This window comes from Polyodon spathula, chromosome 7, assembly GCF_017654505.1.
Source record: "Polyodon spathula isolate WHYD16114869_AA chromosome 7, ASM1765450v1, whole genome shotgun sequence".
Taxonomy (NCBI): Eukaryota; Metazoa; Chordata; class Actinopteri; order Acipenseriformes; family Polyodontidae; genus Polyodon; species Polyodon spathula.
The window spans coordinates 22,770,386-22,782,811 of record NC_054540.1 but is presented as its reverse complement, the minus strand read 5'-3'; the positions used below and the strand labels follow the sequence as shown (position 1 = coordinate 22,782,811).

The window sequence follows — 12,426 nt, the reverse complement described above, 5'->3', positions numbered from 1 at the left end:
TCAGCATCACCTGTGCCATCACAGTCAAGAGATCTATAATAAGCCTTCCAGTACTAGTATCTTACACCCTAATGAGCACAGAAATGAAACTATATGATATAAATAACATATATTGTAGACAAAAAAAAAGAAAAGCAGAAGCAATACATGTTTACACAGCTGTGCAGTATAATTTGTTCATATCTGTATTAAATGATTGAAAAGACACCAAGAACCGGTTAAGATTATTGATAACGCTATAATAAAAGACTAAAGAGTGCCTTTGGAACATGACCTATTAAATGCACCATCTGCCTTACATTTGATTTAATAGAAAGCTTAACAGAAAAAAAATGTTTTAAATATGACTAAAAAACATTTAAAAAGCAAAATAAGATGAGAAGCAGCAGATTGGATATATTGCAATAAAAAAAAATAAAAGGGCAGCAATAAAAAGAGCAATTCTTATCTAGAGTATGAAAAAATAAAAGGCTTGTCTGCTTCAAAATAAATATATGGCTCAGGATTAACAGCTTCTACATTTGTGCTCTTCCAGTTTTTATTTACCAAAGACCTGGGCTGTTTAAAATAATAGCTCAGACCAGCATAGTGAAGAATATACAGATATATGCTTGGTTTCAACAGAAGAAAATAAAAAAGAACAACAAAGGATTTCCTGTGGCAAATGTTAATGTGACTTACTTCAGAACACTGACATATTTACTGTACGTTCAAGAGCCCGCAAAACATAAATAGCACATGTTAATACTGTGGCACCTATAATAGGCCGTAGGTCAAAGGGAGCGGCCAAGGTCACAGGCATCTGGCAAGGGTAATTATACAGTGGTGCAAATATTAAGTCTTATTTTAAATAGTTTTTGAGGTGTTGAAAGTGAGTCTGCAGCACCTATATTATAGCATAAAACCCACCTCCACAGAGGAATGCTTATTGGACAGAGATTAAAGAAGGCTTACAGAAAATGTGAAGAAAATTCAAAGAAGCAGGTGACAAAAAGAGCGAGAGAATACTTTATGGGATTGAAATGTGTTTTTATTTCCTTCTTTTGTCAAAGCTTAAATGCTGCATTTTGTCATCTGGGTATTCCATTCTGCCTTTTAAAGAACAGTTCATGAGATCTGATAACTCAAAAATGGACCTATGGCTGAAACGTCATGCACTGCCATTGACAGCTGGGTGTCTCAAAACTCTTAAAGGTCTCGTTCATCAAATTCGAAATAAATATATATATATATATATATATATATATATATATATATATATATATATATATATATACACACACACACACACACACACACACACACACACACACACACACAATATATATAATTTCAGTGAAAAAAAGTGAACATATGTATAACATTCCTGTTTGATTAATCTCCTTACTAATTAATTTAACGTTAAGAAAGGCAATCTTTCGTATCGAAACTACTTTTATTTCGTAAGAGTTGTGGCAATATTTAAGAAGACACAGTACATGTAAAACATTATTAAATACAATAATTTAACCATTATTCAGACATGGTCTGGTGGTACAGAACACTGAAATTGGACATTTGGGCCCAATTCACAAACCTTCAAGGACTGTTCAGGGAATGCTTTGCTAAAGGCTGATTTTTAAAGCCAGTTTAACTCACTAAATCAAGTTTGCATTTCACGAATCCCTTCTCTCCGTTTTGGATAAAGTGTATCAGTTTATTGTCATTTTGCAAAGCCCCTTTTAACCAAAGAGAATGTTTATAAAGCAGCCTTTCAAAATTACTCTGGAAATTTGTGCATAAGATGTGGTGCTGGTGGGAACTGTACATATTTCTTAGCCAACATTGGGACAATAATACTGTATGGATATTGTTGTACCATTCTCTCTAATGCTGCAGATCACATTTACACTGCTATAAAATAACAAATCACAAAAGGTTTCAGATAGAGGTACAACTACAGTAGAAAGCACTTTACAAATACTGCATCTGCTTTACATTACTACAGTTACATATATGAAATCCACAGGTTTGTTTTGTAAATTATCATTACTCCTTTACTACATGTGTTTATCTATAATTAGGTTATCTATACTGTACTACAATATACATGCTTGGGGATAAGCAGGCTTCAGATTTAAATATATGGTCTTAGCTTTACTTGATCCAAAACTATGGAACTTCAAAACATGACTGCTTCAGAAATCTGTAGCTACAGTAGAACCTGCTTCAGGAAAGTCTGCATTTAAAGTGAAAATGCTTGTTTTATCCCTTTAAATCATTCAGATCACACTTACAACTCTCTGCTAGAAACAGTACATGGAAGGTAATGCACAGGCCGATACACTTGACAACATTACAATAGTGCACAAGCAGAATATAGTCTTGCAGCCCTGCAATGCTACAGTATGTACCTTGACAACCTGCCATCTCTGCCTCAAACACTGAGCTCTCTTCAGAAATCATCTTTAGTAACTCAACTCGCACATTTTGTAAAGTGTCTTAAGAAAAGGCTTGAAAAAAGGACTGTCACAAGTGTAATTTCCATTATTTAGAAAAGTATCCAACTTCAGCTACCTCTGGGACATAAATGAATAATGAAGCCAATTAATTTACAGGATTATTTAAAGCTGTACCCCCTTATACAGTAGGCTGAATTTGCATCAATAATTCTTTAAAATGAACACTTCCTATATACTTCTTAACCATTCCATAGAAAAACCAGTAGCAATATGTTGACTCTTTTTATCTGACGTAAATGGTGGATATAGAATAGAGTACATAAGCTAAAGCAGTAATAGTCCATGAGCCAAAACTCAGAAAGTCCTCAGTTTCTGAGCTGGCAGCACCCCCCGTCAGACTAAGGTTTTTTGGTATAATTTTGTTCCTTAACATGTCTAGATTCCATTTCTGCCTGTTGCCAAGCTGTCCGTTTAGATGCAAAACAACCTATTTTGGACATACCCTTACTGCGCTTCAGGCATTGCAGATAATCAAACCAACATTCTTGTGTTAACGCGTTGTGCTGCTTTAATATAAATATACTCCAGGACTCCATACAGAGAGTTGTATTTCAGCATCTAGTTTGTTTGTGCACCTCACAAATTGCTTCCCGAGTTCCCCTGGTAACGGAGGGGCGAGGTAGTGTGTGTGTGTGTGGAAAAAAAAAAAAAAAAAAGAAACCTCGCTTTGCATTGAAATCTTTTTCTGTCACAGCTGACATGAAGCAGTGATGTGGGATGTGACAAAAGAATACCGATGTAGCATCGCCTATTTTGTACAGAATATTCTTCTCATTAGTGAAATTTGACTATTTCAGGTAATAAAAAAATAAAATAAAATACATACGTATATATATTTACATATCACAGAATAAAGATTTTGGTATATGATGCTGACAGACTATAAATTACCGACACCTGAAACCTAATCAATTAATTTTCAACCAAACAAATACTGTGTTGCCAAAATAAATAATTATGTAATATATAATGTACACATGTGTGTGTGTATCTGTCTATATATATATATACCTTTTTAACGTGATTTAAATTACATTAAAACACTAAATGCTCATAACTACAGACTGATTACAGTCAAGCACAACAAGAAAAGAATATCAACGAGACCTGTAGAGGGTTGCCTTTCTCCTATTGCCTTTCTCCATCTGTCTGAGGAGATCCAAAAGAGAGTTACTGATGGAACAGAATATCTCTCTATGCCATATGTTCAACAGCATTATACAGAATTGTTGCTGGATGAAGGAATTAAAACTCCTGATTACGGGGCAGATTATGGGGCAGAACAATCCCCATCTGAGAAACAGGTAGGGTGGATAGTGTACTCCACCCCCACTCCATCACATAAATCCAATCAAATTTAATTTATAAAGCACCATTCACACCAAAGGCATCTCAAGTGTAAAGCAACAACAATCCATAATCAAATACAATCCAAAAAACACAACCAATATACAGGAAAACATTGTGTAAAAAGACAGTAAAGACACACTAGGATAGAATGGACAATGTATAGAAGTAAGACTTAAGTCTAGATTTAAAAGCTGTAACAGTCCCAACCTCCTTAACAAAGGCAGGCAGGACATTCCATACCTGTGGTGCTCTGTGTGGGAAAGCCCTTCCACCCGTTTTAATTGTACTCACCCTCGGATAAATCAAAAGACCTGAATCCTGTGATCTAAGTGAATGACTGGGTACATACGGAGTGAGTAACTCCTGTAAATAAACAGATGCCAGGCCATACTTAGTTTTATAGGTTAGCAGCAAAATCTTAAAATCAATTCTAAACTCCATGGGAGCCAATGTAAAGAAGCTAGAACAGGGGTAATGTGTTCCCTTTTGCTAGTTTTAGTTAGGATCCTAGCAGCAGTGTTTTGGACGAGCTTGAGTCGAAATAGCACACTTTTTGGGATACCAGAGAGGAGTTCATTACAGTAATCAATTCTGGATGATAACAAAGTTTTTCAAAACTGATCTAAGACCTGAAGAGAAGTTACTAAGCTCAGACTCTTGTAGTAACACATTATTTATTTGTGTTTTGGAACCCACTAGCAAAACCTCTGTTTTTCTGAGTTCAACAACAGAAAATTCTGAGTCATCCAGCACTTAATATCTGCTAGACAAGCAGTAAGTAGCCTGCCAGCACAAGTATATCCTGGCTTTATGGACAAATAAAGCTGTGTGTCATTCGCATAACAATGGTAATTCACCCATGTCTACGGATAACGTCACCCAGAGGAAGCATATATAGTGAGAACAACAGTGGACCCAAGATAGGGCCTCATGCACTAAACGGTGGTAAATTATCTGAAATACTGCATGGTAAGAGAAACCCACACTGCATACAAAAAGGAAGGCGTGACCGCTCTATTCACTAATATAATAATATGCACGAATAAGGCAAGCTAAATGATTCATTTGCCAGTCATCATTGCACGCGAAATGCTGCACGCATTACACACCCTTTATTTTAATATAAGGGCACCCAAAAAGGACAGGTAGTTCACTTTGTCAGAATGACAGCGACCAAGGAGGCAGCAGCCGGCACCAGCTACATCTTTAGTGGGTCTGTACAGAAACTGACCAGAATATTTTTAGTAAAATGTAGGTGTCACAATACAGCCTTAAGGCATTAGAGGACAACATACAAGTTCAAAAATATGGCTCCATTAAAATTTCTATGACTATGACAGGAGTACATAAAGTATGATTCATTGGTTTTGTTAATAGTAAAAGCTGACCTTTTAGCAGGCGGTTATTAAATACAGCATTTCCTATCATTGCATAATGAGATGAGCAAACATATGCTAATGTAGACAGCAAATTACACCACTTTGTTTCCTTGAAAAATTATTTAACAAAAATAAATAAATAAATAAATAAATAAAAAAAACCTCCACTAAAGTTCAATCCTTATAATTGATTCTTGGAATTTTCAGAAATGTACATTATTTAGCATAGTCCAATTTGTGACTGGGACTAAATGGAGGCTAGTACAGTTATTGCCATCCACCCTGCTTTACAAAAATATAAAGGCTCATCATAATAATAAACAACAAGCATGCTCGTAGCACAAATCCCCATCCCTTGAAATGCAAAGGTAACTATCAGTAGTTTGTAATTTCACAGCTTTTCCCATGGTTCTACTATGCATTTACCATAGTTTACCATGGTTAGCCTTACAATGTTTAAATGCGACTTACTATGTTTTCTCTGTGTTTTATGACACTTTGCTCTAGGTGAACTTTTATAAGGGACAAAAGAGAAGTTTCACAATAATTCAATAGATATAACTACGTGTCATTTAAAGTGTGACATAAGTACAGCATGTAAAGGCTCTAAATAATGTACCTTATATACTGCAAACCCTCTGGCAACGTTCTGCCTTTGCCTTTGATGAAACTGTAAATGCACGCTCTGCTACACACATCTGTAACATTACCTAGCAGCACCCCTGAGACTGGCAGTCATTTGGGTTTTTATAATTCTACCTTATTTTATGGTTTTTAAAACACAGTTTACTATATACAACTAAACAACACAGGTTGGACCACAACTTTGAACGGGGAAAACTGTACATAAAAATTAAAGTAAAGCGGACATTTCATCATCTTAATATTAATAACTAGTTAGCTCAGAATCAAACCAGGACTCCCTTTGCTTTTGGTACTAACACACTATGTGATTTTTTGGTTCTAGATTGCTTAAGGCTGCAGCCCCAGTGAACATTTCAAGATTCTATTCTAAATTCAGAAACTATGAGTGTAAGAGTTCACTTACTGTAAATGTGTTAAGTTAATGGTTAATTATCTTGGGAACGCACCATTAAGTGAGGACTCAAGTATTGTTTCTGAATATGGGTGTAAGATATCACTTAAAAGTAATATGTTGTTCATATCTCCATTTCTTTATTTTGAATATTTACTGTTGCTTGTTCTGGTTGATTATAATGGGTAATCATTAACCAGTTCTGTTTTTTTTTTTTTCTCTACACTAGCGGACTGGTATAACTGAAAGGTCCATTTTAACGGATCTCAAAAGCAGCAGATCTAAATACTACATATCTGCAGTATAACAGGTTTGTGAGTTTATTGCAGTGAGGTACACACTGTTCATTCATGCTTTAAGACTGTCCTGATAGATGAGTTCCCCAAAGAGAAAATAAAATATACTAGAATACAAACTTGTTTTTACAATTTCAAACAGTCGGTGCATTAGGATCAGGAGGGAACAAATTACCAAAATGGAAAGGGTTTACAAACTTCCACAATATTTGGCAAACATATGACTTTGTCTAGAGGAATGCTCAGCAATAGCTGGTGCAGTTTTTTTTGTCCTAATCATTCTCTCATCATTTACACCACATACAGTAAAAGATAACCAGATGGCACATTAACAATCAAATCTGACCTTGGCACATACCAGCGGTATTTAGCATTGTAATAAACAGGCTGATTCTAAAAATTATTAATTAACATGCAACATTATCATTCTTATTATATTATAAATCACAAACTGTGAAAATAAGTGTCTGTATTTCACAGCATTTTATTCAACGCCAGATGAAAGCTTCTGTCCAGATCAAGTGTAGGGATCTAAATACCTAAGGTGAGTGAGTCTGAGCTACAACACCTGTAGTGTACTAGGAGGCAACTTCTCAATATAGCATTGTCTTTGAAGCAAAGATACATTTTCTAGGGTTAATAAGAGGTAAGAGTCTCTTAAAAATCTATAAGTGAAGTGAATTTAACTGATGCACATACAGTAATCCTGAGGGCTCTAAAATACAAAAGAGATGTTTCTCGGTCTTGAACTGTTCTGCCAGGGGAAATACTACATAGATGTAGTCTGCAGAGAAGCTTTAAATACTTCAGAAAACTTAGAACAGGAGCAATGATAGGGAGGCAAGTTCCATGCAAGTCTGTCCTGCTGATGTGATATACACAGCTTGGGGGCATGAAAAGTGTAACAAAAGCTTAAAAAAAAAAAAAAATGCGTGAAGAATACAAGAAATTCATATAAAATTGTATGACACACCACAGTAAGACTGCCTTCAGACACATGAGCAGTGATAGCTACATCAGCTCTTAAAGCACGATAACATTCTAGAATAATATTCAATACCAGCATTATATAGAATTCTAGAATTACTTTTCAGAAATGTCATTTAAAAGATATATAAAATGGGGCTTGGGCAAGTACTAGGATTGCTGATAAAGGCAGGCAGGCTCATTCTTAGTCATTCCCTTGGTACAGAACCTTCATGCAGCAGTTTGCATTTGCTGTTACAATCCCTGACAGTTGAATGCCATCCTCTTTCTTAACTACCATTCAGTGATAACTTATAATAAACCCAACGATTTATTCTACTCTGAATACTAAGTTGGAAGCCAGTTGTCTTTTTGCAAATTTGACAATAAAAAAACACACCCCAATAGTTTTGCTAGCAATAACAAGGGCTGCAGCAAATTTTAGAACAGATATATTTATGTACAAATAGCTAGTTTGCGCAGCCATAAAGCACTGTATACACATCCATACATAACTAGCAAATGGACTCTAATTACAAAATACTGCCACACTACAAAGATCCTATTACCTAATTTGAAACTAACATAACAGTTTGTTTTTTTTTGCATTGCAAAGCAACTGTTTGATTTAAAACCATTAGCCATAGAAACCAAATCTTCGCTGTTGCCTTATGAATGCATCAGTTATTACCTGTATCCATTTTGCCATCCTGTGCAGCAGGCCCATCCGGTATCACACTCTTCACCTGCAGGAACTCATCAGGATCATCGCCTCCAATTATTGTGAACCCGAATCCCATGCTGCTCTTCTGCAGGGCCGTTGAGAGGAACGTTCCCTTCAGCTGCGTGGCATCTCGAGTGAAGAGGGGCTTTTCTACATTCGTTTAACACAGAGGAAAAACAGAAAAAGTCAGGTGAAACGAAAGGGCCTGTACAGAAGGGGCATGTAATTAGACAGAACACATAAATACAAAAAATAAAGATACAGTGCAGTCCATTTCTAAGAATCACTGATATAAGAATCAACCGCATATAGTGATCAAAACCACTGGGACCAAATCATTCCTATACCAACCAATATAAAATACTCCACTTGTAAGAATCAAGCAATCCGCTTATAAGAATCATTTCAGGGCTAACTGACTACATGTAACACGGTACTTGATCGAGTACAATGGCATGTACAGCCAGATCACATCTCGCGTGATTAGACACGTACGCAGCGTGGATAGTGCAATGATGCAGGAAACACTGCATTGTTTGTAATCAAACATGACTCCGCCACTGCATTGTGCAGATATGTTTTGTGTGTTCTCTGTTAGTGAAAATGTGTTTCAATAAAGTGATTACACGTTCACTGAATACATACTGAGTACAGCAGTGTTATTGTGTGATATGCATGTACACGGCACGTTGTGGCATGAAGCAGTGAGGAGGAGCAGGATGAGGAGGAGGAGGGGAGGGGATTGCGGAGCATTGCATCTCTGTTTAATGAAAAATTTAATTTCAGATTTCTGCTTCCTTACATCTCTATACCCCCATCAGAAAGCTATCAACTAAGCCATTTCTATCGAGGTGTCATTAACTTTAACAAGCAGTTAACCAATTGACTATTATCCATAATTCGTTAAGGAAAGCAGCTGTGGATTTTTCATGGGTGTGCATACATGCAGGAACTCGTGAAATCTAGTGGTCAACCCATTACACTGCAGCCAGGGAACAAGCTCTTATCATTCTTATACTAAGTTTGATTCTGCACCATAGTAATCATATCAGACCGCTTTTAAGAATCATCTGCTTATAAGAATCAAAACAAACGGGACGGATGTGGTTCTTATAAAAGGACTGCACTGTAGTTCCATTCCACTGAAAGCAGCTGTTAACCTTTAAATAGAAGCATGGTACAGAACATTAGCCAGTGAACTACACTGTATTGCACATACAGCCATACATGTACAGGGTTTGGGGTAAAAAGAAGCTGTTTGATAGCTAGCATTCTGAAGCCGTATACATTGATTAAAAGGGACAGTCTACAGGTTCACATAAGAGATACATGGGACTCTGCCCTGTTCTCTTGTGGCTTGGAGGGAAAAGGAAGGATGTACAGTAATGAGAGGTGTTATAATACGTATGCACAGTGTTTACAGTAACATTTGAAAGTATAAATTAAGCCTCCATCAGTCTCCATACTCAAGCTTAATAGATTGATTTTCTTCAACCACCACTTTATTTATATACATATATATAAACTTTGTGAATCTGTAAATAGTTCCTTTGTGGGACTGTTTTTTATTCTACCAGTTGTTTAATCATTTTGGATTAATAATATTAAAATAAATTAAATGTCTCATTTTGGTACAAACTTTTTTAAAGACAGTCAGATATTTCAGTGTAGGTGATTGAGCCAGCAACTAGTACAAAGATGTACAAGTAAACATGCTTCACTGAAACAGCTGACAAAATCAAGGGGGGTGCACCGTGCTTCCAGTGCCCTAGAGGGGAGGCTGGCAAAAGAAAAAAAAAGAAAAGCCAACAAGCTAAGGATAAACAAAAAAGTAGGCTTTGTGATGTAACGTATCCCACTATTTTACAAGATCGCAGCTTTACTCGGAAGCTGTGCACTTTAACGTACCATGCAGCCTGCACACTCCAGCACTGCCACTCCGAAACTGGGACAGGTCAATCATACTGCGGGACCGCTGGGGTGCAGGGCCAAAGTGAGAGACTTTGGGCCTAGGTAATGTTGATGAAGAGCCCTCTAGTGTTACAAAGGAGAAAAACCCTCATTTGTAGGCTCCAGTCTCATGCACGTTCTCTACCGAATATTGATTGTCCTTATGCTAGTTCATTCTGTTTTTCTTTACTCATTTTCACTCTTACAATATGAACTCATATGCCACTACAGCTACACATTAGTAGTAAAACACACGGAATAGGCTAGATCTTAACAGAAGAAACATACTGAAATATGCTTGCAGTAACTGCAATGTAAGATGCACCCCACCACACCTCTACAACTGAAAAAAAATTACCTCGGAAGATTTGTACCGCCTGCAAAGGCTGGGAAGGGAGATCTTGATTTGGCATTTGCTGTTGATGCAGTCTTCGTTTAGCTTCCAGAACAGGGTTTTCAAATTGGGTCCTTCTGTTTATGTGACTGGGGGAGAAGCATACAAAAATAAATACATTATACACCGTGACAGCAAAGAAACAACTATATTCAATTTATTTTTGCTTTTAGTAGTGTTGCTCAAGTAAGTGGGCGGTATCTCCAAAGTCATATAGGGTCAGTGCCTTCTGAATGTATCAATTTTAGATATAACCAAAAAAAAAAAAAAAAATTGCTACTGAATCTGCTGATGTAGTAGCAGACATTTAGTAAAACATGATATACTTTTTACATATGCAAATATGACAATTTCTATCAGACATAACTAGTTATAAAAGCATCACACATTATTTTAAAAATAAACACACCTCATTATCTATACAAAATTCATTAAGATGCATTCATCTACACATAAAATGTACTTTTACATTTTTCTTACTTCCATGCTCAATGTTCTCCACTTCCTATAAACAATGCTATTCCTTTTAACTTAAAAGTCACCACAGTCACTTGTTGGGCTAAAATAGCCAGTTATGGCAGCAACAGCTTACTTAAAAATGATGGGATAGTTTAATCCCAAAAAGAAGTACACAAAACTAATTTAAATGGAGATTTAAAAAATATATAAGAATTGTGACATACTGCAGTACATTTTTCTGCATCATTTACATTAATCCAAATATATGTATTTTTCAAGTGTTTTTGGTCTCTCCCCTTCCTCTCACTCATCTGACAGATGTTCAGACTATTAATGTGAACCTAAAGCGAACTGGCAATTAATAATATTCTTAAACTTACTCAACATAATAACTGCCGTAAATGGGGTCATCAATTTTCTCCCAGCCATACGGAAGCTCTGAAATATTCCAACAAGAAGAACATTATTTTAGCAATTTTGCTAATTATATTTATTTATAATACAATACATTAGCCACAAATGTATTCTTATAAGCAGATGGCTTGATTCTTACAAGCCAAATATTTTAGCATGGATAGTATAAGCATGATTTTTTTCCCCAGTGGTTTTGATTATTATATGCGGTTGTTTCTTATATAAATAATTTTTATAAACGGAGTGCATTGTGTATATACACACACACACACATGATAATTCCCTGATACAAGTATCCTGCTGATTTCTGATCAGTCTTTTATAATATTCTGTTAAACTATAAGTAAAAGTATTTATATACTTCACAAATATTTTTTCAAGTTCTTAAGTACAAAAGTATTCATACACATCGAATAAAGCCAAACATTCATTCAACCGGGTTCATGTTCAGTGACTGGTTGAGCCATTACAATTTCCCTTTTCTTCTTTGTCATGGTAACCCAATTTTAGAACACCCATGGTATTACAACAGCAACTACAATCAACTACTATACTGTACAGCGATTATAGCATTTATATTATCCCATCTTAGCTTTTTGTGGTTCAACAATAGAAGGTAGAATACATAAAAACCAACACAACAGAAAGTGGAAATACAAGCAGTACCGGTATCTCAACAGCTCTTAAATCACCAATGACAGTAGAGTATTTGTCCAATGTCACATGGGCATTGGATTTAATGCCATCTCAATTCAACACTGACCCCCTGGATACGATGCAATTGTATAACCCATAGTACTAATAGAATGAGAGCTTTCTTTCTGTTAATAATAAATATTATAATGCAATGATCATTGATTCAATCAATGGTCAGTTTTCATACACACACTCTACTGCAGCTGAACAACAATCATATTTCATACCCCCCCCCAGCTTTCTGACTGGGTTACATAAGTC

At 36.0% G+C, this 12,426-nt stretch overlaps 1 protein-coding gene across 1 annotated transcript in view; it reads right to left on the bottom strand.

The window, feature by feature from the left end:
• The window catches only part of LOC121318358 (membrane-associated guanylate kinase, WW and PDZ domain-containing protein 2-like), a 208,162-nt gene that overhangs the window by 62,734 nt on the left and 133,002 nt on the right, over positions 1 to 12,426 (bottom strand). Inside the window, exons 6-8 of the mRNA XM_041254921.1 lie at positions 11,436 to 11,493; positions 10,561 to 10,685; positions 8,220 to 8,402 (exon numbers count right to left, since the gene is read on the bottom strand). Coding sequence (XP_041110855.1) covers positions 8,220 to 8,402; positions 10,561 to 10,685; positions 11,436 to 11,493 — 366 coding nt within the window. The remainder of the gene's footprint in view (positions 1 to 8,219; positions 8,403 to 10,560; positions 10,686 to 11,435; positions 11,494 to 12,426) is intronic.